Raw genomic sequence first — 27,484 nt, 5'->3', positions numbered from 1 at the left:
TTCTGACGCTTCCTGCTGAGCTTTGGGAAGATGATTTGTCACAATAACTAGCACTGGAAATTTCAGAGAAATAAGATTGTTTAATTGTGGGGTCATTTTAATTCCAGATAATTATTGTTTATAGTGTCTTAATAATCTATTCCAAATCTGTTCATAGAAACAACCTATTATTTCATTACCTCCTATGCAGAGCCATAGTAATCTCCAATTAGGTGATTACTGTGTATCTCATTTACATACTAATAATAAATCTAACTTGCCTAATAAGACTCCATTCACATGAGTATTTAGATTTCTCTTTCCTTTTTATTTTTTTTTGGAAAGGAACAGATCTAGTTAATTCAGGTCTGTTGACATGAATGACAAAAATTTTAAAGGTGTAGTTCATGATTAGAAAAAATGGTCAGCTTTTTTTAACAGAAATATTGTGACTCTGGTCCACAGGCTTTGCAGAGTTGAGTTGTAATACCTAATGCAGCCAGTGTACGAGAGTGGCATTATTTTTGTAAAGAAGCAGACCCTTTTTGTAGTCTTGGACAACCCTAGTCATTTCTTGTTCATCTCTAGTTCTTGATAAAATAGTAATATTTTATTTAATTTTTGTATTTCTCCTTACCAAATACAAAACTACATGATGCAATAAGTTTTACATAAATCCCAGCTTCCTCCTATATTTGCTAAATCTTGATACCCTTCCTCCAAACCTCAGTTGTTTATTGTTATTATTTATCCAATATTCACTTTTGTTTTTCACAATTCTCATAATGTTGGGGAGCAAAAAATTATAATATGATTGACATTTGAGATAATTGGCTCAATGTATTGGTAAAGTAAAACATAAATAAAATATATAGTAAAATTAATTTTAAATCATCATAGCAATTGATGAATTAATGATAGATAGATATGGGATACATAGAAACATATCAAAATAACCTCAATATACTTAACTAGTAGCAGGTCCAATCAGATGCTCTAGATCAGTGTTCCCCAACTCCGGTCCTCAAGAGCCACCAACAGGTCCTGTTTTCAGGATTTCTTTAGTATTGCACAGGTGATAATTGCATCACCTGGACAGGCAAGCATTCAATCACCTGTGCAATACTAAGGAAATCCTGAAAACATGACCTGTTGGTGGCTCTTGAGGACCGGAGTTGGGGAACACTGCTCTAGATATATAGGCCCTGATTCATGAAAGTGTTTTCGCACGAATATTGGTGTTGAACACCTTGAAGTCTCAAAATTTGTAGTGACATGAAGTTCTGCAAAAGATTTGTGGCTTTTTGCAATTTTACACCCGCTTCATCCAGCTTCCCCAAAGTGGGATGAGTTGTGGCATTACTTACGACAGAAATGTTATTGCAGTCCGTGACTGGAATAAGATTTCCTCCAAGTCACACAGAGGCACACACCAGAAATAAGATGAGCCTAAATCATTAAGCAGTTTGCACCTCCTAATGAATTAGGCTCATCTTACTCCTGCACGCCCCTCATTAAGAATGGTGGGCATAACGCTAATTTTAATGATTTATGGTTTTCATTTTGCAAAGTGTAATTTAATATATACATATTTAAGGAAATTTGTGGGTAAAGAAAAAATCTCTATTTTGTCTGTGAGCCCAGTTGAGCTAATATCCTTATCTAGTCTCAGGCTATCAAATCTTGGCAGCACACACTGTAATTTGTGGACCTCTGAATTGTATGCTTTATTTCAGAACTGTGGTGGACTCGGGACTGAAATTAGTGTCTCGCCAAGCATTCCGGAAGAACCTCAAACTTACTTACATGTAAGCAATTCTTTCTTATACAAATGCCTTTGCACAAGTATGTAGTATAGGGGATGCAAAGGTAGCAGACACATCTGTTACATACTTAAGATTTCAAGTGAACCTGTCAGCAGGATTGTGCTTAGTAACCTACATACAGAGTCAGGTCGGCGCCATTATACTAAATAAAATGATGCCTTGGTTGATTAAATCCATCTTGTGGTTGTTTTTTAATCTTTATTTTAAGTTTTGTGTTAATGAGATTCTTGTGCCCTAAGGCGGAGTTCATGTATGTGGTGCTCTGATTATACACATGTGGTCAAAATTGTTGCTACCCCTCGTTTCATAACAGAAAAACCCACAATGGTCACAGAAATAACTTGACAAAAGTAATAATACATTTAAAAAAATCTATGAAAATGAAAAAATGAAAGTCAGACATTGCTTTTCAACCATGCTTCCACAGAATGAAAAAAAATAATACTCATGAAATACAGTATGTCTGGACAGAAATGATGGTACCCCAGAAAAAAATGTGACAAAAGGGACATGTTAAATCAAGGTGTGTCCACCAACTAGCATCAAAGGTGTCCACAATCTTGGAATCAGTGAGTGGGCCTGTATATAGGGCTACAGATACTCACTGTGCTGTTTGGTGACATGGTGTGTATCACACTCAACATGGACCAGAGGAAGCGAAGGAAAGAGTTGTCTCAGGAGATTAGAAAGAAAATTCTAGACAAACATGTTAAAGGTAAAAGTTATAAGACCATCTCCAAGCAGCTTGATGTTCCTGTGACTACAGTTGCACATATTATTCAGAAATTTAAGATCCATGGGACTGTAGCCAACCTCCCTGGACATGGCTGCAAGCGGAAAATTGATGACAAATCAAAGAGACAGATAATACAAATGGTAACAAAAGAGCCAAGAAAAACTTTGAAACAGATTAAAGGTGAACTTCAAGCTCAAGGAACATCAGTGTCAGATCGCACCATCTGTCGCACCATTGTTGAAAAAAAATCATAAAACAGCCAGACTGGAATTTGCCAAACTACATGTTGACAAGCCACAAAACGTCTGGGAGAATGTCCTATTGACAGATGAGACAAAAATTTAACTTTTTGGCAAGGTACATCAGCTCTATGTTCACAGACAGAAAAATGAAGCGTATCAATAAAAGAACACTGTCCCTACTGTGAAACATGAAGGAGGCTCTGTTATGCTCTCGGGCTGCTTTGGTGCATCTGGCACAGGGTGTCTAGAATCTGTGCAGGGTACAATGTAATCTCAAGACTACCAATGGATTCTAGAGAGAAATTTGCTGCCCAATGAAAGCTTGGTTTCAGTCACAAGTCATTGGTCTTGCAACAATATAATGACCCAAAACACACAGGTAAAAACACCCAAGAATGGCTAAGAAGAAAACATTGGTGTCATAATCCAGACCAGGTTTTGAGTCCTGTTTTCCCTTTTTCTCGGTCTGGTCATGTCAAGAGTTAACCTTTCTCAGTTTGATTGCAGTGATTGCCTCAAAAGGTTGTGCAACAAAATATTAAGTTAAGGGTACCATCATTTCTGTCCAGGCCTATTTCATGAATTTTATTATGGTACAGCATAATCACATGGTTGCCGTACAGTTAATCCGTTTTGCTGATTTAATTGAGTGAGAAAAAAAAGTAAATTTGAAAATGGTGCCTGCCGCACCTGCGCAGTAGCAGCTATTGGTCTGCATAGAGATCCAATAGCTGCTATTGCGCAGGCGCTGGTGGCACCATCTTGCTGGAGAAGAAAAACAAAGTCCTACTCGAAGATGGCACCGCCCGCACCTGCGCAATAGCAGCTATTGGCGATCTCCAATAACTGCTACTGCGCAGTCGCGGACAGCGCCATCTTTGAGGAGCACAGTTTTTTCTTCTCCAGCAAGATGGCACCGCCGGCGCCTGCGCAATAACAGCTATCGGATCTCTATGCACACTGATAGCTGCTACTGCGCAGGTGCAACTGGCACAATTGACTTTTTTCCTTGCTTAACTAAATCGGGTTGTCATTAAGATAGACAGGGTGGACAACAGTGTGAGCAGCTTCGTCTTATCTCAGCAACCCTGTTATCACCAGTATTAGATCAGAAAGACATGGTGGGCAGCAGTGTAAGCAGCTTCGTCTTACCTCAGCATCCTTGGTATTCCCAGTATTAGATCAGAAAGACAGGGTGGACAGCAGAATGAGTAGCCTCTTCTTGACTCAGCAGTGCTAATATCTCCAGTTTTACATCAGTTACACAAATTGGACAGCAGTGTGAGCAGCCACTTCATACCTCACCACCCCTAGTATCTCCAGTATTGGATCAGAATGAGAGAGGTGTACTGCAGTGTAAGCAACCTCTTCTTACTTCTGCATATAGTATCTCTAGTAATAGATCTGATTGACATGGTGACAACATTGTAAAGAGCCTCTTTTTACCTCAGAACTCTTGTATACCCAGTATTACAGTATTCAATCAGAAAAACATGGTATATAGCAGTGTGAGCAGCCTCTTCTTACCTGAGCACCTCTGGTAATTTAATTATTAGATCAGAAAGACAGCATTGTTAACAACACCTTTTCAACTCATAGTGTCTGCAGTATGGAATCAAAAAGACAGCAGTGTGAGCAGTCTCTTCTTATCTCATTACCCCTTGCATCTCCGGTACTGCATCGGAAAGACGGGTACACAGCATTGTGGAGAGCACCTTTTTAACTCAGCAGCACTCCTACTGTAGTATGTCTACTATTAGTTCAGAAAGACAAGGTGGACAGCAGTGTGAGCAGCCTTTTTATTTACAATGTAATTTTGTATTTATTTATATTCATTCCTGGAGAGCCCCTTTACTGAATACGTTTGATGGTGATGGTAGAGCAGAAAACAGGAATTTGTATACCCGTCAGTCATGTTTTCTTAATTATTTTTTATCTAAAAACAATGGACTAAAATCAACTTAATATTTGTATGTTTTTTCAGAGACCTCTCCAGAAATAAGCTGTCAACGTTAAGCAGAAAACTATTTCGCCACCTCTCCCTCACTCACCTGTAAGTTCAAATTTTTACATAATAAAGTTCAGTCCTATATATTTCTCGGCCCCATTGCTTTTACTTAATTTCACCTACCTCTAGTAACACTTTCATATATGGTATGTGTAAATGATACATTTATTTAATATACTTTAGTCAGTTAATACATATATCATGTACAGACAGACTTCACGTGCAGCAAGTTTTTCTAACAAATGCAGAGGTTTCATACAGCATCCAATGAGTTGTAATGAATCTCATTTTTTTTCTATGCAGAATTAATACATAATAGATCTGCTTGTGATGGTTAGCTTCAGCTTATTTGTTTTTTATACATGTGTCCCTGACCATTTTGCCAAAAAGTCGCAATACCTGACCGTAGGATTTACGCTGATAAAAATAAAACATGTGGAAATCATCTTCCATTGTATTTCCTAAACATACACAGCATGCTACTTTCCCAGTGAAGCCTCATTTTAGGATGGGCCAAATGTGTCCGGAGAGCAGCTGCAATTTGATGTCACCCTTGCACAGCCAAAGTCCGCACTACTAGACTTTTAGATATCATTGTGCAATAATCTATTGCTTTAACCTAATGCAGTGGTTATTGTGTGTCCCATAACACTCTAAGCTGTGAGATATGCCAATTTCCAGTCTGTATTATATTTCCTCAACTTCCTGAACTGTTGGGACAAATTAGGTCATAACGTTCCGGAATTTATATTTGCTTTGGCCTGTGACAACTTATTGTGGTGTGCCAAAAAATGGACAGTGCTGCCCTTCAGTGCAACTTGTTAACTCTGTGAGTAATTTCAATGCTTCTGCCCAGGCGGCTAGTTCGGAATTGAAGAATGATGTTGAATACAGATACAGAAGACGTGCTGATCGCAAGATTCTTTTTACATTTATTTCGGCACTTTGCATAAATTTACTATATGTAATTGTAACAATTATGTTAATAATGATGATACATTCCCTGCATGGATATTGTGGCTTGCAGGTGGTCAGAAGCGGGGAGTTGGTTGGTCTTTGACCTATGTCTGGATGTATCATCTATTAAATGCTCTTTTATATTCAAAGTGTATTTGGAATTGGTCATTGGCTTTTCAAACTAAGGCAGCTATCGTAATTAGCCATTGCTAAAGGATATTTGCCCTGATTTTTTTTTAGTGTTTATAGTCAATGTAACACTAAGTAAATACTATAGCCTTCATCAGAGCCTTCCTATATTGTTGTAGAGTCTGTGTATGTATCTGATTCTTGTGGCAGCCTCTGACTTACACTGGCCAGAAGTTTCTACCCTTCTCTCAGAGATAACAGAGAGGGAAAGGATTGGTTAAACACTAGTGATGAGCGAATATACTCGTTACTCGAGATTTCCCGAGCACGCTCGGGTGACCTTCGAGTATTTTTTAGTTCTAGGAGATTTCGTTTTCTTCGCCGCAGCTGGATGATTTACAGCTTTTAGCCTGCTTGATTAGCAACCTGGCAACCCCCACATGTACTTAGCCTGGCTAATAGCTGTAAATCATTCAGCTGCGGCGATGAAAAGTAAATCTCTGAGCACTAAACAATACTCGGAGGACACCCGAGCGTGCTCGGGAAATCTCAAATAACGAGTATATTCGCTCATCACTATTAAACATAATAAATCAAAATGTAGAAGAAAGCATCTAGGTTTTTAGTGAGGGTAGCTCACACATGCAGAACTGTTTCAGTATAGAACGGGAAAAAGCACACAATACATGGAAAGGGAGAACACACAAGTGGTACGATATGTGTAAAGAGAAACCAAAGACCCCACAGCAGACTATGCAATGGGAGAATCGCTTACTTCTCAGCATGGGTGTCTGTCAGCAAAATGGAAAAGAAACCCTTCATCGGCTGCAAAAGGAGAAATCATTGTAGGAATGAAGCTGTGCTGCAGGATATATATCACCATCTTGAACATGTAGAATTCATTTTCCAGCCTGTATTACAGAGAGAGACACACATACATTACAAAAGTTTTAAAGTAGGAGCAGGTTGCAAACTTGCAATAAATTGAGCTTGAAAATGAAGGAATGAATGACAATTGCAGGCTGAAACTAAGTGAATTGTTTTTAACTTTATTCCCTTCAATATCATTTACAGTTATCCTAAATGAGTTGCAGTTGTGTTTTATCCGTGAGTTATTAGTCATTATCACGCATACGGCAGGATAACATTATGTGTAGGAATGTTGATATGAATCACTTGGGATTGATAAACTGTTTTTTAAGAGTCCTTTAATAACATCTCTGTGAAATTGTACACCTAGGCAAGATGGTTAAATTAACTAATCTTGAAAGTAATATGAAGTAGATTAAATGTAGAGCAAGATGCAAGATCATCACAACATGGGAAATTAAGAGTAACCAAAATATAGATTCCCCATTACTTATCAAGCTCCATTGTGTGGTGTTAGCTATTCGAGTGAATGGAGCTGCTCTATAACTACGCTCACCGTTCCCATCCACGTTACCTCCTCTCACTGATTGATGTCTGATCACTATTTTACCTTTAACAACCTTGCCATCATTTATATTCATGTCTTTAAAGTGATTGTTTATCTAACAGAAGGTAACAAGGGCAGCAAATCTATAACAAGATTTCTTCTATATCTGTTATAGTCTTATTAGAGATTGTGATATCGATTATGATTGTATTATGCACATTTATGTACTATACTGAATTACAGATACACTGATTGTGTAGTTTTTATGAGATGTTAGTTGTATGTTACAGTGACTATATGGTATGTTGGTTGTGCGAAATAACAACAATATTATATACTAACTTTACATCCTGTTTGATATACTGACTATTTGGTATCCTGCTATTATGATATACTGATTGTTTGATGTACTGACTGTATGGCATGCTGAATGATTGGTATCCTGATGATAAGATATACTGACTCTATGGTGTCACAATTGTTTGATATACCGACTGTATGGTTTCCTGATTATTTCATTTACTGTCTCTATAGTATGCTGATTATATGGTATCCTCATGATATAATATATTGCCTGTATGGTGTGCTGATTGTTTGATATACTGTTTGAATTACTCTACTGACTTTATGACTTCCCGATTCTTTGATATAGTAACTGTTTGATGTCCCAATTGTTTAATATACCGGCTGTAAGGTTTCCTGATTATTTCATATACTGACTATATGGCATCCTAAACATACAATATTTTGACTGTACTGTATAGTATTCTTATTGTTTGATGTATTGACTGTATCATAGGCTGACTGATGGTATCCTGATGATAAGATATACTGACTCTATTGTTTGATATACTAACTGTATGGTATGCTGAGTGATTGGTATCCTGATCAGAGGTAGACATTGGGTGCAAAGTGGCATTGTGCGAAAAAATGTGCTCCTTGCCTGCTGAAGTCAGCCAAGCTTTCCACTCTGCTATCTCCAGAGGTCCCATTGATAATAAATGGAATGGAGGTGAGCATGCTCAACTTCTGCTCCCTTCAAATGGGGCAGATCTTGAGATTCTCAGGATCACTGGGGGGTCCCAGCAGTCCATCCCAGCCATCATGAAGTTGTCACCTATCCTATGGATATGGAATGACTTGATTTCTTGATACAAACCACTTAACTTTATATGCTCACATGCCACTTGGTGCACTGATCAAGGCCAGATACAATATTTCAGTTCCAAATATGTAGTTGTAAAGGACCCACCATCCATCTGTGCCCTGTAGAGCTACATGGGCTGATTCTGATGATATACTGACTGTATGGTTTGCTGATTGTTTGAAAATGATGTCCTGATGATATGGCTTTCTGACTGTAAGTATTCTGATTGTATGGTGCCTTGATTGCATTGTATACTGACTGTATGATATCCTGATTGTATTGAGTGAGATGCTAATACTATAATATACTGACTGGACAATCCATTGGTTAGTTTGCAATATTCTGATTCAATGGAATACTAAATGTATGATGTGTTAGTATGATATTGATTTTTTTTATAGTGACATGGTATACTGATTGTACAATTTACTGATTTAAAGTATGGTGCCTACTTGCTTTATACACTAAATGAATACTAATTATCATGTAAAAAAAAAAAAAAATAGAAACATAACATTTTAAAGGTGACTTAATATTTATGAATGATAACATTCTGTTATCAGTGGTAGTGTATATTTTTAAAGTTATACCAGGGATAGACAAAATCCTGCTCTATGCTGTGTATACATGCCCTTAGTTATGTTGTGTAGTCCTCTGTTTAAAGAAACACTCCCACCCATATTTCTTTTTATTAAATGTGTGTATACATGCATGTAATATAGTGTGTGTATTAATATACTCACCTACCGCTGCGCGCTCTGGAATCTAGCACCGTTCTGCTCTTCTTCTTCGTGGTGTCACCAGACTCACCACAATTGTGAATAACCAGCTCCCGCAATACTCTATGCGTAAGCCAGAAGTCTTTTTTACAATGAAAGTCTATGGAGCCTTGTTCTGGCGCTCCATATACTTACATTATAAAAACCATTACTGGTGTGACCCAGAGAGTCTGCAGAAGGGTGACGAGTAGAAGAACAGCTCTGGACACCAGAGAGAGCAGTGGTAGGTGAGTATATTAACACACTCACACTATATTACATGCATATATACACATATTTAATAAAAAAATAAAGATGGGAGTCCTTCTTTAACCCCTGCATTATATCATTTTCTGAGCAAAGTATGAACACTAATATGGTTACCATGATGCCTTCCAAAGGACATGTTGTTTAGCTTTTGTAGAATATTTATTGCCAAGTCTGAGGGAATGTTCGGTTAAGTTGCATATACCTCACTAAAGATACAAGACGCTATTTCATTGTCAAGAATGTATTTTCAGGAAATGCTGATGTAAACTTGTTTGTTCTTCAAGAATTCTAGGTAACAATTCATTCCAGTGTTCATGCGAAATAATGTGGATCAAAGTATTTCCAGAAACAAGCATCATAGACAAACACAACATGTTCTGCCTCAATGAAAAATACAAGAGTATACCTCTGAACAATATGCAGATCCCCAACTGTGGTAAGATGCTCTTCTCAGTGTTTTTGTATTTTTCTGTTAGTCCAGTATAGCCTGTGGGATTACGTAAGGCTTATGCGGAACTAATCACCAATTGTCTGTCCATTCATCTGCATGGGGTTTGCAGAAATCCATGTACGTTTGCCGAAACAACCCCATTCAGATGTATTGGATGAACGGTACGTCACGCGTGAAAATCCATTAGGAGATCTCAAATTGTTCTTGTTCTTGTATGCATATAACATTTGTATTTCAAAATTGAGTAACTTTTGTTGTTAATCCTATATTTCATATAGGAAGAAAACAAAAGGAAAAAATTTCTGTCAACATTTATATGGCAAACAATATGGCCACCATAAAAGCATCTAAAGGTATTGATATCCAGCTTAGTCAGACTCCTAAACTCTGCCTAGTTATCCAGTGATACATACCCAATTCCTGCTTTTCAACTGGCAATGCTCTGTGCTTATAAAACCCTCTTCCCCAAATTGCATAAGCTTGTGAAATTGTCTGATCACGTGCAACATGTGGAACTATTTGCCAAACTGACGTTATATCAGTATCACGTAGCGATGATAAATCACTTTGTCAGAAGATTATACTGCTTTAATGCACAATGAAAAGCTCTGTAAACACTATTAATGTAGAAGAAAAGCATGCAATTGGATTTTTTGGAGGTACCTTATATATAATGTAGTGCCATACGGTTCATATGAATGTGAGTATGTTGTGTGTTACTTTCTCTATTATATATATTTGTCTACTCAAGGACAGATCACATTGCAAAAATCATGATGTGATCACCAAAATTTGAATTTTGAGGTGCCAACCGCTGTCAGGTAGGGACCAGGAATAGGGCACCTGACAGGGCAAGGTAGTTCGGATTCGGCTTTTATGAGCTGCATTTTTAAATACCTATGTTTCATAAATTGGAACAAACAGTTTTTAGCTTGAATTATTAAAAGTTATATTTTAAGGATCCTTGTTGTGTTTGGTTTTTTGGTTGTTTCTAGGATCCTGAAATTATTTGTTTTGAGTGGTTCCTTTTTTTCAAAATTTGAATTTGGCAGTTGCCTCGAAATTGGCCAGGAAATAAGATTCACTGTTAAATTATTTAAAGTTTAATCGTTGTTTTAATTTTTATTTCATTAATAAATAGTACACATGAAAATATAACATTGTAATATATCTTATCAGAGAAATCTGCTTCTTTCTCTGACAGAATTGATCAGTTATTATCAAAAGTCTCAATTCTGAGGTACAATCTGTGTTCAGTGAAGACTCATGTTCCAGTCCTGAGCTGTCAGTGTTTTGATTGACGGCTCGGACGGACAATCTTAGACTGCGAGGTTCTGGGCTGCCTTCAGGAGTTCCCTGTCCCATTTAGCTCGGCTGTCAGTCCCAGATCTCTGCAAGACTTACATTCAGCTATATGTGGCTTGTCTGTCTGTGCCTTGTGTTCTGCATATGGATCTTTCTCCTTGCCCAACTTTTGACCTTGTTCTGACCGTCCATTTTGCCTGCTCCCTTTGCTCTGATCGGCTTTCCTCCAGGTATTCTGACCTCTGACCTTTTCCTGACTACGCCTTTGTCTTTTCCCTCTGTTTATGATGTACTCCCCCTTGGATTTTGACTTTGAACTCCTTGACTACTCTGACTCTTGGCTTGTCCGTGAGAAGTGACTCAGCATCACAGGCAGGTGCTACTGATAGCATTCTATGTAGATAGAAGGGAGAGGTTGAGTCCTCTAGCTTCTCCTTCCTCCCATCTACATAGAATTTCATCATTAGCAACTTCCATCTCCAATCTCAATATTAGTATTGTGAAAGTCTGTCTTCACTGAATACAGATTTTACCTCAGAATGGAAAAGTTTGATAATGACTGATCAGTTTTTGTAGAGAAAAAAGTTATTTTTTTCTGATAACATATATTACAAAATTAATTATTTTCATATGTATTATTCATTTCTGAAATACGGTAAATATTATAACAACGCTTACTCTTTATTGGAAATCGAATGTTCCTTACTATGTTCTAGCATTTCTAGAGAGGTTAAAAATAAAAGAATAGTATTCTCACCTTGCCATTCACCTGTCTCGCCACCGCAATTATCCACTTGGTCTTCCACTGGTGCCATCAGTTAATTCTTGAAGTCACCATATCATGACATGTATTGCCCCAGTTCAACTCAGTGCAAGAGATGCCAACGCAAAGTGGAATAAGACCAGTACGAGAACCGTGGCAGTGAGACAGGTGAATGGCAAGGTGACTATGCTATACTTTTATCTTTTAAACACCAGGGGTGCACAACTTTTCTTGGTTCAAGGGCCACATTGCCAAATTGAACCAATCCGGGGGCCGCACTAAAAATTAAAAGGATATTACCTCCTGTGACATTTGTGGCATATCAAAAGTATATACCAAAATGTTTGATAGGTTCAAATTCTACTTACAGGAGTCATACCTCCACTAATTAGGACTATTATGGTACGTTCACACTGAGTGTTTGATGGGGATTTAGAAATATTCTGCCTTAGAAACTGCACCAAATGCTCTTTGGGCGCAGTCAGATGACGATCGCATTGCAGTGCTTGGACTTGCTGGTGGCTCTCCTGACCAGAAGTAAAACAAGCTGTCACACTTGGGTCAGGAGAGCCGCCAGCCAGTCCGAGCATTGCGATGCGATCCTCATCCATTTTATAAAGCTGTCTGACTGCTCCCTTTGAATTAGTTTCAAACTGATTTGAGTGGGAAAAGGTTCATTAGCGCACTAAGTGCTTTGTTTTTTTCATTCTATTTTGAACATTTCGCAGTAAGACTTATAGGAAGCTCATTCAGCGAATATTTGAAGCATTTTTATGTGGATTTGCAGTAAAATCAGCTTCTAAATCCTCGTTAAAAACTGTGTGAATAGATCCTAAAGCGTACAAAACGCTCTTTACAGAAGATCATGAGTTTTTTGCTTACTGCCTAATGTTTCAGAACTCCCATAAACTACAGTGGAGCGAACCACAGACATGGAAAGCCACTGGTCTAATTCATGTATGCGTTTCTGGAGTGCCAGGCGGGTTAAGTGACTCCATTCTCTTGATGTATGAGGCATCCACAGATGTCTACACAGTGCATAATTAGTATTTGCCAGTCCCTTTTCTCAGCTGCATGCCACTACTCTTCTGCGTGTGCCTGCCTACATATAGTTAACCTGCCTGTCAAGCATTTTTCTATCCAGATGGTTAGGGGCCACACAGAATTGGATTGCTGGTCACATGTGGCCCCTGGGCCTCTGGTTGTGCACCCCTGTTTTGGAGCCTTTACCAGCCTTCTACAATACAGCAATCCAGCAAATAAAAATATAGATTTGGGAAAATACAAATATTTTTGCAAAATTTGAGATAAATTTGATTTGCTTGCATGATTCATATGTTGTATAGAATGAAATGATGATGAGCCTGACTAGAAGCATCTTAAAATATCTACAGCATATTTGCAACAAGGTTGTGAGGCTAAACATAGGATGTAAGTCTGTGTGCTCAATCCTCAGAGAAATACGATCACCCATCATCATATTGATTTGCTAAATGCTGAGAAGCAATCTCAAGTGTATATTATTTTAGTGTTTAATACTGATTGATAATTATATATGAAGTCGATTGATTTTCGTTAATAATTAATTACTACAATTACACTACATTGTTTGTTTGTACAGCTTTGATCTGCAAACCCAAACATATTCTTCTTACATAGGTGTCATGGTTGTTGGTCGCTCATGTGCTAATCATGTTATAGATTACACTAAATACAGAAAAAGCTAAAAAATATATATATCTCCTTCTTTTAAATCCTATTTAGTCTTATGCTACAATTAAAACTGATACATTTATAACAGAATAATTTCACTGTGTGACCATGGAGTCTCACCGGATTCCATCTCTTCACTTTCTTTTGTCTGCCTGTAAGACAACTGGCTAGAACTGAAGTCGCCCTTTTATGTTTTTTCTGCAGTGGCACAAAATTTTGCTAAGCCCCAACCACTTAACTAAGGTGTGAGACTTAAAGGGTATCTGTAAGCAGATTTTTTACTATGTAATCTAAGAGCACCATGATGTAGTGGAAGAGAACCTGATTACAGAGATGTGCCACTTACCAAGCTGTTTTAAAACAGTTAGCATTTTATCAGCAGGAAAGTATCACTAAAGAACAAGCTGCCTCGTGCAGGGTAGTCCGAGCACACCCTCAATTCTGATTGGCAGCTGTCTGTTGCTATACATTGTGCACAGTAAGTCGTGATGTGGGTGGGATTATCAGTTGAGCTCTACAAGATCTGAAGCAGAGAAAATTGTGATTCTATCATAACTGCTGCATCTAGTTGATACATTGCTGGAATCAGAGTCTCTGTCCCTACTAAATTACATAGCAAAAACCAGCTGACAGATTCCCTTTAAGTCAGCCATTAGCTGAAAACGGAACTGATCAGCAGGAGGTTAAGACTTTATTCTCTGAAAGACTTGCACAAGAAATGAAGACAATGCTGCAGAGTGCCAAACAGTTAGGGCAGCTTGTTTAGTTTAGTAAGGTATTCTTGCTGCATAAGTACTTTGTAGAACATGTCACTATGCTTCAAAGCATCACGACGCAATTCAAAATAGTTATCAGTAGAAGATGACCACTAGTGATGAGCGAGTATACTCGTTGCTCGGCTTTTCCTAAGCACGCTCGGGTGGTCTCCAAGCATTTGTGCCTGCTCGGAGATTTAGTTTTCGTCGCCTCAGCTGCATGATTTGCAGCTGCAAGACAGCTTGAATACATGTGGGGGTTCCCTAGCAACCAGGCAACCCCCACATGTACTCAGCCTGGCTAACAGCTGTAAATCATGCAGCTGCGTCAAGAAAAACTAAATCTCCGAGCACTAACAAATACTCGGAGACCACCCGAGCATGCTCGAGAAAACCTGAGCAACGAGTATACTCGCTCATCACTAATGACCACATCTTTATCTGATGCTCAAATTGCCATTGATAAGTAATTTTTATTTTGTACAATGTCTGTATTGAGGTTTCATTGTAATAGCATTGCAAATCTATATGAGATGAAAGGTAAGAGAGGTAGATTATCCAATGAAAAGATTACATAAATATAGGTGTAATCATTTCAGATGGTACCTACCACGTTAGGAAGATGTGTACAGTGTAGGTCCTTATCAAAGCACTTTCAAAAGGATGATTATGGGGCAACTGGGGTAGAGGGGGACTCTATCTCTGTCTACTAATCTGTTAGTAGGGGAGAAAGTTTGGGCATCCAGTTGTAGCTAGAATAATAATTAAGGGAATAGTTAGGGGTTGTCCCTTTTCAGAAAATGGTGCATTTTTAAAAATAACACCAACCCCAGGTCCAGTGTGAGTCTCCGGTGCTGCTCTCAGTGCCCAGTATTGGCTGGGGCATCAGTGAGCTCAACTGCTTTGAGTAGGAAATTCTGTCTACAAGGGCAGAGCCACTAAGCTCATTAACTGGCAGTTATACTGTCAAAGAAATGTCAGCAAATACTGGACATCAATGAATGAGATCTAGCCCTGGACTTGGGGAATGTAAGAAAAACACAGTTTGTTTGTTTTTAGAACAAACTACACCTGAGGACCAAGATTTTCTCAAAGTGGACAACCCAGCTAAGTCATTGCTTGTGAAGAAAATTGGATGACATCCAATGCAGCTTAGCTAGGCTTTGCCATTTTGGAGATGCATCTGTGCTTTTGTTGTAGAACTTCTCAAGGGTCTTTGTACCCGCTTTATGCTAGTAAGGCAGAATTCACACATCTATGCTGTTTTATGCTATATCACTGACTCATTCATTGACATGTGCGAGCTTGGTCCCACCACACTTGGACATCATTGCTTCTTAAATGTAGGCCATCAGTCCACGAAAGAAAAGGACATGTGAATCCACCTAAAGGCTGTGAAGCAATAATAAAAAAAAATATCACTTCTGAGAAAAACACAAAAAGTGACAGCAGTTTTAGCCTTAGTTTTAAGCCTTTTCCGGATAATACTAATAATCAGATGATTTTACTTTCATTTTACCACAGTGAGAGCAAAATCTGGTGAGAATCTGTTTTCTGAAAGATAGCAGGGAAAACAGCATCTAAATGGTATCTGAAGCCCTGTGCTCAGACCTGGTCAGGATTTTGCCTGTTTAACAATTTTACTAATTTGTTGCTTTATAGAACACGATGGGAATAAAATCAATTCCCCTATTTTACATATAAATGTACCATATGCATAGCACAAAAGTGTTAATTTGGATCACAAATGGCAATGAATCAGTAAAAAGCAAATTAGGCAAAAATGTTCTCACCTCCCACCATGAGCCTGAACTTTACTGCATATGGAATATTGCTATTTCTAATACTAATAAGATATCCTTACCCATTATACAGCATATACTGTATGAATTGAATATTCAAAAACCACATCATTAGTCTTTTGTTTTTCTTTGACCTCATAAAATTACCCAGAAGGTGATTGGTCGTCTTTAAGCCATTGCTTGTGAAGAACATAGAATGCAGTCCAGCATAGTTATTTTTTAAGCTGTTACAGTTTACTTGCTGGCCAGGAAGACAGTAAGATTGAGTGTAAAGATGCATATCAAAAAGTGATCAACTTATAGACAGGTCCACCAGGCGTAGGCAGGCATGTGTCCTGGAGTTTGACAGCCGTGAGTATAATTAAGTGCATAACTTGAAACTTTTCAAGCCACTCGGAAAGCAATTAGCGTAATAGGAGATTATCCAATCTTAGGAGTTGTTAGATAAAATGATCAACAATATACATATTTTTACTAATTTCGGAATTGACATTATAGATCATGAAGTATTTGCACATATCAGATATTGTCTTCATATCACCATTTTATACTAAAATACATTCCTAATAGCAAACTTTTTTACCAACAGCATTTCATGTTCAGATTATTATTGCTATGTTGGTGAAATGCTTAAAGGGGTATCCTGGTTTTATTAAAAAGCGCATTCTTGGTATAACAAAAAGTTCGTCAGCTTTTAAATATACATAGTATGTGCATTGCTCACAGTCTTCAATATCAATATGGAAAATTGTATTTCACTTTATTATAATAAGATTAATCTTTAATAGAGCTTTATAAAAGTGTAAATGTTTCCTGCCATATTGGTAAAATATTATAAAAATGAATACTAAAACTGGATATTAGGTTTACATTCCCTGGGAAGAAATATAGTATTTCATGGAGGGTATGTGTGGTTCTTATACTAAGCGGTTGCATGTTGAAGTAGTATGATTTATAAGGTGCCCAATTACAATAATCAAGGCTTTATCTATGTCATGTATATTCTCAAACTACATTCTCACCATTACCCCAAGCACCCAATCTTTTTCATTTTATGTTGACAGAACTGTTATTTATGGTAAATTCATTTATTAGTCCATATGTGATATGGACTGACCTAATCCTACACACGTTGCAGAGTAATTCCTTCCGCCAAGAGCTGACATCCCATAAAGTTTTGAGTTTAAAGTCTGGCCGGAGTCCAGTCACTGGAAGAGGATATGATAGATTTTTATCTTGCAGGTGAACAAATAAAAAAAGAGGACAGTGTGAAATTCTCTATCCAGGGAGTTCTAAGGATTTTATGAGATTCACAGGATAAGAATGAAAAGGAAACCTTAGTAAAGTAATTAAGGTTTATGATTTCTGGGTAAAATCAATTTTAATTTATTAAGTCAAAATTTGTATTTTGATAGATGAAGATTAGAACAAGTAAAACATATAACAAAGCAAAGTGCATTAAAGATGTCTTAAGAAAAGACTTGATTTAAAGTCTTTATTATTATTAAAACCCAGGACAAAATCAATCTAGTAAATTTTAACTATGCTGTGTAAAGAAAGTGACATCGGAAAATGACCTATTGTTTATATCAAATTTCTATGTTAAATATATTTTTTCTATGAGTTTATTTTTAAAAATGTCTCATATTTAAAAAAAATGTTAAAAAACCCATGAAATGTTTTAATATTTACACTGGCCACTAGACCTAATGTTCATATTTCATAAATCTTAAAATATTCCCACTGGCCAATAGGCCTAACATTAGACTCATACTTACTGTTCTTTTTCAGCAGCCACACGGGCTGCATAGGCAGCAATACACTTTCTCAGACCCTATTGACTTGTTTACCAGTAGTTATCATAGTAACATAGTAACATAGTAACATAGTTAGTAAGGCCAAAAAAAGACATTTGTCCATCCAGTTCAGCCTATATTCCATCATAATAAATACCCAGGTCTACGTCCTTCTACAGAACCTAATAATTGTATGATACAATATTGTTCTGCTCCAGGAAGACATCCAGGCCTCTCTTGAACCCCTCGACTGAGTTCGCCATCACCACCTCCTCAGGCAAGCAATTCCAGATTCTCACTGCCCTAACAGTAAAGAATCCTCTTCTATGTTGGTGGAAAAACCTTCTCTCCTCCAGACGCAAAGAATGCCCCCTTGTGCCCGTCACCTTCCTTGGTATAAACAGATCCTCAGCGAGATATTTGTATTGTCCCCTTATATACTTATACATGGTTATTAGATCGCCCCTCAGTCGTCTTTTTTCTAGACTAAATAATCCTAATTTCGCTAATCTATCTGGGTATTGTAGTTCTCCCATCCCCTTTATTAATTTTGTTGCCCTCCTTTGTACTCTCTCTAGTTCCATTATATCCTTCCTGAGCACCGGTGCCCAAAACTGGACACAGTACTCCATGTGCGGTCTAACTAGGGATTTGTACAGAGGCAGTATAATGCTCTCATCATGTGTATCCAGACCTCTTTTAATGCACCCCATGATCCTGTTTGCCTTGGCAGCTGCTGCCTGGCACTGGCTGCTCCAGGTAAGTTTATCATTAACTAGGATCCCCAAGTCCTTCTCCCTGTCAGATTTACCCAGTGGTTTCCCGTTCAGTGTGTAATGGTGATATTGATTCCCTCTTCCCATGTGTATAACCTTACATTTATCATTGTTAAACCTCATCTGCCACCTTTCAGCCCAAGTTTCCAACTTATCCAGATCCATCTGTAGCAGAATACTATCTTCTCTTGTATTAACTGCTTTACATAGTTTTGTATCATCTGCAAATATCGATATTTTACTGTGTAAACCTTCTACCAGATCATTAATGAATATGTTGAAGAGAACAGGTCCCAATACTGACCCCTGCGGTACCCCACTGGTCACAGCGACCCAGTTAGAGACTATACCATTTATAACCACCCTCTGCTTTCTATCACTAAGCCAGTTACTAACCCATTTACACACATTTTCCCCCAGACCAAGCATTCTCATTTTGTGTACCAACCTCTTGTGCGGCACGGTATCAAACGCTTTGGAAAAATCGAGATATACCACGTCCAATGACTCACCTTGGTCCAGTCTATAGCTTACCTCTTCATAAAAACTGATTAGATTGGTTTGACAGGAGCGATTTCTCATAAACCCATGCTGATATGGAGTTAAACAGTTATTCTCATTGAGATAATCCAGAATAACATCCCTCAGAAACCCTTCAAATATTTTACCAACAATAGAGGTTAGACTTACTGGCCTATAATTTCCAGGTTCACTTTTAGAGCCCTTTTTGAATATTGGCACCACATTTGCTATGCGCCAGTCCTGCAGAACAGACCCTGTCGCTATAGAGTCACTAAAAATAAGAAATAATGGTTTATCTATTACATTACTTAGTTCTCTTAGTACTCGTGGGTGTATGCCATCCGGACCCGGAGATTTATCTATTTTAATCTTATTTAGCCGGTTTCGCACCTCTTCTTGGGTTAGATTGGTGACCCTTAATATAGGGTTTTCATTGTTTCTTGGGATTTCACCTAGCATTTCATTTTCCACCGTGAATACCGTGGAGAAGAAGGTGTTTAATATGTTAGCTTTTTCCTCTTCATCTACAACCATTCTTTCCTCACTATTTTTTAAGGGGCCTACATTTTCAGTTTTTATTCTTTTACTATTGATATAGTTGAAGAACAGTTTGGGATTAGTTTTACTCTCCTTAGCAATGTGCTTCTCTGTTTCCTTTTTGGCAGCTTTAATTAGTTTTTTAGATAAAGTATTTTTCTCCCTATAGTTTTTTAGAGCTTCAATGGTGCCATCCTGCTTTAGTAATGCAAATGCTTTCTTTTTACTGTTAATTGCCTGTCTTACTTCTTTGTTTAGCCACATTGGGTTTTTCCTATTTCTAGTCCTTTTATTCCCACAAGGTATAAACCGCTTACACTGCCTATTTAGGATGTTCTTAAACATTTCCCATTTATTATCTGTATTCTCATTTCTGAGGATATTGTCCCAGTCTACCAGATTAAGGGCATCTCTAAGCTGTTCAAACTTTGCCTTCCTAAAGTTCAATGTTTTTGTGACTCCCTGACAAGTCCCCCTAGTGAAAGACAGGTGAAACTGCACAATATTGTGGTCGCTATTTCCTAAATGCCCAACCACCTGCAGATTTGTTATTCTGTCAGGTCTATTAGATAGTATTAGGTCTAAAAGTGCTGCTCCTCTGGTTGGATTCTGCACCAATTGTGAAAGATAATTTTTCTTGGTTATTAGCAGAAACCTGTTGCCTTTATGGGTTTCACAGGTTTCTGTTTCCCAGTTAATATCCGGGTAGTTAAAGTCCCCCATAACCAGGACCTCATTATGGGTTGCAGCTTCATCTATCTGCTTTAGAAGTAGACTTTCCATGCTTTCTGTTATATTTGGGGGTTTGTAACAGACCCCAATGAGAATTTTGTTACCATTTTTCCCTCCATGAATTTCAACCCATATGGACTCGACATCCACATTCCCTTCGCTAATATCCTCCCTTAAAGTGGATTTTAGACAAGACTTTACATAGAGACAAACCCCTCCTCCTCTCCGATTTTTACGATCCTTTCTAAACAGACTGTAACCCTGTAAACTAACTGCCCAGTCATAGCTTTCATCTAACCATGTCTCGGTTATTCCCACTATGTCAAAGTTACCTGTAGATATTTCTGCTTCTAGTTCTTCCATCTTGTTTGTCAGGCTTCTGGCGTTTGCGAGCATGCAGTTTAGAGGATTTTGTTTTGTTCCAATCTCCTCACTGTGGATTGTTTTAGAAATGTTCTTACCTCCCTTCTGAGTATGTTTTCCTGGGTCGTCTTTGTTCGAGTCTAATGTTTTTCTTCCCGTCCCCTCTTCTTCTAGTTTAACGCCCTCCTGATGAGTGTAGCGAGTCTTCTGGCGAATGTGTGTTTCCCAGGTTTGTTGAGGTGTAGTCCGTCTCTGGCGAGGAGTCCATCATACCAGTAATTCACACCGTGGTCCAGGAATCCAAATCCTTGTTGTCTGCACCATCGTCTTAGCCAGTTGTTTGCATCAAGGATCCTGTTCCATCTCCTGGTGCCATGCCCGTCTACTGGAAGGATAGAAGAAAAAACTACCTGTGCATCCAGTTCCTTTACTTTCTTCCCCAACTCTTCAAAGTCCTTGCAGATTGTCGGTAGGTCCTTCCTTGCCGTGTCATTGGTGCCAACATGTATCAGAAGAAATGGGTGGACGTCCTTGGAGCTGAAGAGCTTTGGTATACTATCGGTCACATCCTTGATCATCGCACCTGGAAGGCAGCATACTTCTCTTGCAGTTATGTCCGGTCTGCAGATGGCTGCTTCGGTGCCTCTCAGTAGTGAGTCTCCCACCACCACCACTCTTCGTTGCTTCTTGGCTGTACTTTTTGCTGTCACTTGTTGCTGTGTGCCCTTTTCTTTTTTGCTTGCTGGTATTGCTTCATTCTTAGGTGTGCCATCTTCATCCTCTACAAAGATTTGATATCGGTTCTTCAGTTGTGTGGTTGGTGATTTCTCCATGGTCTTCTTGCTTCTTTTGGTCACATGCTTCCACTCATCGCTTTTGGAGGTTCTCTGACACTTTTTGCACCTTCTGTGACCAGTAGAGATGCTTCTGTTCTGTCTAGAAAGTCTTCATTCTCTTTGATGAGTTTCAAAGTTGCTATTCTTTCTTCCAGACCCCGCACCTTTTCTTCTAAAAGGGCCACTAGTCTACACTTCTGACAGGTGAAATTGGATTCTTCTTCTGGTCGATCTGTGAACATGTAGCACATGCTGCAGCTCACCATGTAGGTTGTCACATCTGCCATGTTGCTCCTAGATCCTGCTGACTTGCTGTGTGTTTTCCTTCTTGTGTAATCTACTCAGCCAAGCTCTCTTGCAATAATGTCCTACAGGCAAAAATTCGAAGCAGCTGGTCCCGGCTGTACCCAACGATCTTCTAGCTTAGGGAGACTTCGCTTCTCCCAGAAGGCACCTGGAATATGCAAATTAGCCTCCTGAAGCTTGAATCCCTGGTTTGGTGATGCTTTCGAAGCAGCTGGTCCCGGCTGTACCCAACGATCTTCTAGCTTAGGGAGACTTCGCTTCTCCCAGAAGGCACCTGGAATATGCAAATTAGCCTCCTGAAGCTTGAATCCCTGGTTTGGTGATGCTTTCGAAGCAGCTGGTCCCGGCTGTACCCAACGATCTTCTAGCTTAGGGAGACTTCGCTTCTCCCAGAAGGCACCTGGAATATGCAAATTAGCCTCCTGAAGCTTGAATCCCTGGTTTGGTGATGCTTTCGAAGCAGCTGGTCCCGGCTGTACCCAACGATCTTCTAGCTTAGGGAGACTTCGCTTCTCCCAGAAGGCACCTGGAATATGCAAATTAGCCTCCTGAAGCTTGAATCCCTGGTTTGGTGATGCTTTCGAAGCAGCTGGTCCCGGCTGTACCCAACGATCTTCTAGCTTAGGGAGACTTCGCTTCTCCCAGAAGGCACCTGGAATATGCAAATTAGCCTCCTGAAGCTTGAATCCCTGGTTTGGTGATGCTTTCGAAGCAGCTGGTCCCGGCTGTACCCAACGATCTTCTAGCTTAGGGAGACTTCGCTTCTCCCAGAAGGCACCTGGAATATGCAAATTAGCCTCCTGAAGCTTGAATCCCTGGTTTATCATCATGCTACATTCTGAAGGCCTAATAGGGTCAGTGTGAATGGAAGGGGAGGGGGTGAACGGGAACATCACCTATTGTGATGGATACATTCTGTATTACCTACAGTATGAGGAGGTATTATTTGTCATTCTAATACTGTCTGTGATGATAATGAGTCTACTGAAAGTCTTCTGTACAGAATAGGAAACACGAGTCTAATATTAGGCCTAGAGGTCAGTGTACAATCTGCAAGATTTCAGGGTTTTTTTTATATATAGATAGTGATATGGAAAACTGCAAAAAAATCTTATATAAAAATGCAAACTAAATAAATCAAACAAAAAGCAAGGTGTGTTAATGCCCATGGGTCACTAAAGTTTAACATTCCTGGATAGACAGTATTTACTTACAGCTGGTGAAATAAGTATTGAACACATCACCAATTTTCTAAGTAAATAGACTTCTAAAGGTGCTATTGACGTGACATTCTCACCAGTTGTTGGTAGCATCCTTTCCAATCCTTACAGGCAAACAAATCAATCCATAAATATCCATAAATTAAGTTTTGTGTAATAGTAAGAAATGACACAGGGAAATGTATTGTACATGCTTACTGAAATGCAATTAATACTTTGTACAAAAGCATTTGTTGGTGATGACAGCTTAAAGGTGCATCCTGTGTGGAGAAACTAGTTGCATGCATTGCTCAGGTGTGATTTTGGCCCATTCTCTCACACAAATACTCCTCAAATCCTGAAGATTCCGTAGGCTCCTTCTATGAACTCTAAGCTTTAGTTCTTTCCATAAATGTTCTATTGGCTTTAGGTCAGGTGACTGGCTGGGACATTCTAGGAGCTTTATTTCCTTGGCTGCATGTTTGGGATCATTGTCTTGCTGAAATATCCATTCTCATTTCATCTTTATTATCCTGGTGTATAGCAGAAGATTTTTTACAATAATGTTTCACTATATTTGTCCATTCATCCTTCCTTTAATCATATGAAGTCTGCCAGTGTTGTATCCTGAAAAACAGCCCCACATCATGATGTTCCCACCTCCAAACTGCTCTGTTGGTATGGTGTTTTGGGGGTGATATGCAGTAACTTTTGGCCTCCAAACATGGTGTGTATTATGGCATCCAAAAGTTAAATTTAAAAATTCTCCTCTGACCAGACTATATTCTCTCAGTATTTCACAGGTTTGTCTAAATGCTGTTGTGCAAACTTGAACATACTTTCTGTTCAGCAATGAAGTCTTGTGTGGTGAGCATGCATACAGGCAATGGAAATGTACTGCATCACTCATAATTTTCTGTGAAACTATTGTACCTGTTGATTCCAGGTATTTCTGTAGCTCTTGACAAGTGGCCCTTGGCTCTTGGACAGCTCTTTTGATAATTCTTTTCACTCCTCTGTCTGAAATCTTGCTGGGATCACCTGGCTGGTTTATGGTGAAATGATGTTCTTTTTACTTCCAGATTATGGCCTCAACAATGCTCACTAGAGCCTTCAGCAGTTAAGAAATTTTTCTGTAACCAATGCAATAATAAGGTTGCGAAGGTGTTGAGACAGCCCTCTGGTTTTACCCACCTTTGTATAGGCTAGCAGTTGAACCAGCTTATATTATTTTTCACTAAGTGGCAAGATTTTTTTTAAATTACTGATAGATTTTAGCTGGTGTCATGACTTTCCAATGCTTTTTGCACCTCTTTTTCTTCATGTGTTCAATACTTTGTGCCTGTGTCATTTCTCATTATTACACGTAATTTATGGACATCTGTGGTTTGATTTCATTGCATTTGTGGATTGGATGGGTTGTTAATCACATCTGATGAGAATTTCATGCCAATAGCACATTTAGAAATATATTTACTTAGTATTTTGGTGATTTGTTCAATACTCATTTCACTTGCTGTATTTTACTCATTTACATGGGGAGCACATGCAAACTCTTTGCCAATGTTGTCTGTAGAGGGTTTTCAACCTTAGGACCCCAGCACCGCAAGGTGATATTGCTAATCACTGAGCACCATGCTGCCCATAATTAATTAAATTTTTCCATATTGAGCCATGTTGAACTTTTTACCCCAAAATCCAACCAAACATAAAAATAATAAATACAGAATAGCTTTACTTTTTTTAATTCCATAGATTGTCTTTTCCTTCAAGGGCACCACAGCTTGTTGCTCACCCTTCCCCTATGTATTAGCTACCTAATTAGACATATTTTCGATTCTAATGAAAAAAAGAATCTGGCACTTCCAAGTGTGAAAAGAAGCTAAATAATGCTTTATTAGAAATGCAATAATAAAATAGTAATGTTTTGGTCTTGAAAGTCAGACCTTCATAAGCCGGATTGCTATCATGTAACGAGAGGGAAGTATAGTGGTAAGTTAGTAATGGGTGGCAGCCCCAAATGATCGGCGCTCCCATTAATAACATAGCGCTGCACTCTCTTTACATGATAGCAATCTGGCTTATGAAGGTCTGGCTTTCAAGACTGAAACATTACTATTTTTCAGATTGCATATCTAATAAAGCATCATTTATCTTCCTTTCACACTTGGAAGTGCAAGATTCTTTTCTTTTTACTTGGATAATTCCGAGCACCCACCCACACATAATGACGTATATCTTGTTCCTAGATATTGTCTATGATGTTTTCTGCTTGTCCTAATTTTAGGTTAGACTGCAGACATGGATGGTATGAAATGTGAGGGTTACATTGGAATGAAATGCTCCTGGTTGCTGTTCATGGCTGCCGATGGCTGTTCTGCATTGTATATAGAGACATTCGCCTTATTGCACATAGGAGAGATTTGTAGGAACACATGTCATAATGATATACACTGTTAGCAGCTTGACCTGAGCTATTGACCGTCATCTTTCCCAGGTTTTTGGTTCCTCCTTAAGATTCTCACCATTTATTCTCCCCACCCCTGCCACTGCAGACATGAAAAGGCACTGCGCTAGTGAAAATGGAATTCTAGTTCTCACTTGTTTCCATAGCAACAGAACGCAGAAATGAATAAACTAGTCATGTGGTGAAATCATCATTTCCTTCTCTTTCCTGCAAACCATCGAATTCTATCAGATGTTCTTCTACATCACAGCTTGTAAATTCACCTGAATAGTGTCCCTGCATTACTGCAGTTTTCCTACGTTGCTAGAAGCTGACTGCTGGCCATTTACTGGAATGCTTTCTTCTTTCTTTCATCCATTTTCTGCAGTCTCAATTTTATCAGGTTAAGATGGCTGCTCATAGTATTATTATACTATCTCATACTGTGTATTGTATGGCTGACAATATAAGTATGGCAAGGTGACACAATAATACATGTTATGGTCAGACATGATACCGGGACAGCAATGGCGGCAAAAAAAATCCTGAATGATTGTAGCCAATTTTACCTCATGTGGAAAAACAAATTCCCTCCTGACCTCACACAGGCGACTATACTGTTTCACTTAATCAAGATCATTTTATATGTCTCTCATATGAATTCTAGCCACTCCTTACTACAAGGGTACATAGACACAGCATTTTACTAACATGGATTCTATTATGCCATTCATACACTCACATGGATTTTTCTGAAGAGGATTTGAAAGCCACTTTGACAGTTGATTCTGCCATTATTCTTGTCATCGGTGTGCCATTTAGGTGGCCATTCCAAACCTTTCATAGTCTGACTACTCTTACTGTAAAGAATCCCTCTCCATATTGATGAATGTAGCATTCACTCAGGTTCTTTACATTTAAGAAAATACTAATGCACAAGACTTTTACACCCTATTTTCAACAAACTCTTTTTTATTTGCTTAGGAAAAATGGAAAAAAAGCATTGTGTAGGGCTTGTATGAAGTTAAAAGGGTTGTTTGGCTTTCGGGTACAAGTCTGCAGTCCCTCTATGTGACTGTAGACTTGTGAATACTCACATCCATCAAGTGCACTGTGTGCTTTGAGGATTTGCCAGTGCCAGTGCTGGTAGCAGCAGATACGGTATATGGCCTGCAGTACGGGAGATTTGCATGCATGCCGTCATGTGCTGACGAGACATGCGCGGCCTTGCTTAATGCGACTGTATTGAGAGAGGTCGGACATGTCTAGTCTGAATGTGGCCAGAAATATGCAGATTAGGTTCTTCTAGTCACTTGACAGTCCCCGCCCTTTTTTCGGCATTGGAGAACTCTCACAGCGAGCAGTGACTACAGATTTGTACCCTAAGGCCGGACAACCTCTTTAAGCTGCACTTAAACTGAAAGATTGTCATGAATGAGCATTCTTATTGACACTCATTTCATGATAATCTGATAGTGTAAACAGGCTGCCAATCAAATGAGGAATGTTCATTGGATGAGATGATGAAAAGGTCATCTTCTTGGTGCAGGACTCTCATTGCTGACACCAATGGCAGCGTGTGCACTGAGAGATCCATCACAGATCGCTCAGTGTGCATAGTTTACCATGGTCTACCTGTGGAAACAAGCTATTAAATGACCGATGATCAGCAAATAATTACCGATTGGTGTTCATTAGTTTATCTGTGTAAAC

The 27,484-nt window shown here is 38.7% G+C and overlaps 1 protein-coding gene across 12 annotated transcripts in view; it reads left to right on the top strand.

Annotated features, from left to right (window-relative positions):
- Nucleotides 1-27,484, top strand: part of NTRK2 (neurotrophic receptor tyrosine kinase 2) — a 446,678-nt gene that overhangs the window by 14,049 nt on the left and 405,145 nt on the right. For 6 of the 12 annotated variants that reach the window (XM_069762510.1, XM_069762532.1, XM_069762518.1 and 3 more), the window contains exons 4-7: nt 1,716-1,787; nt 4,768-4,836; nt 9,754-9,905; nt 10,199-10,273. In XM_069762510.1, the coding sequence (XP_069618611.1) occupies nt 1,716-1,787; nt 4,768-4,836; nt 9,754-9,905; nt 10,199-10,273 (368 nt within the window). The remainder of the gene's footprint in view (nt 1-1,715; nt 1,788-4,767; nt 4,837-9,753; nt 9,906-10,198; nt 10,274-27,484) is intronic. The other 6 variants (XM_069762550.1, XM_069762571.1, XM_069762578.1 and 3 more) reach the window with 1 other exon arrangement.

The sequence above is a fragment of the Ranitomeya imitator genome, chromosome 1 (assembly GCF_032444005.1).
Source record: "Ranitomeya imitator isolate aRanImi1 chromosome 1, aRanImi1.pri, whole genome shotgun sequence".
In the NCBI taxonomy this organism is placed as follows: domain Eukaryota; kingdom Metazoa; phylum Chordata; class Amphibia; order Anura; family Dendrobatidae; genus Ranitomeya; species Ranitomeya imitator.
The sequence above is the reverse complement of the archived record's forward strand: the minus strand, read 5'-3'. Positions and strand labels throughout refer to the sequence as shown.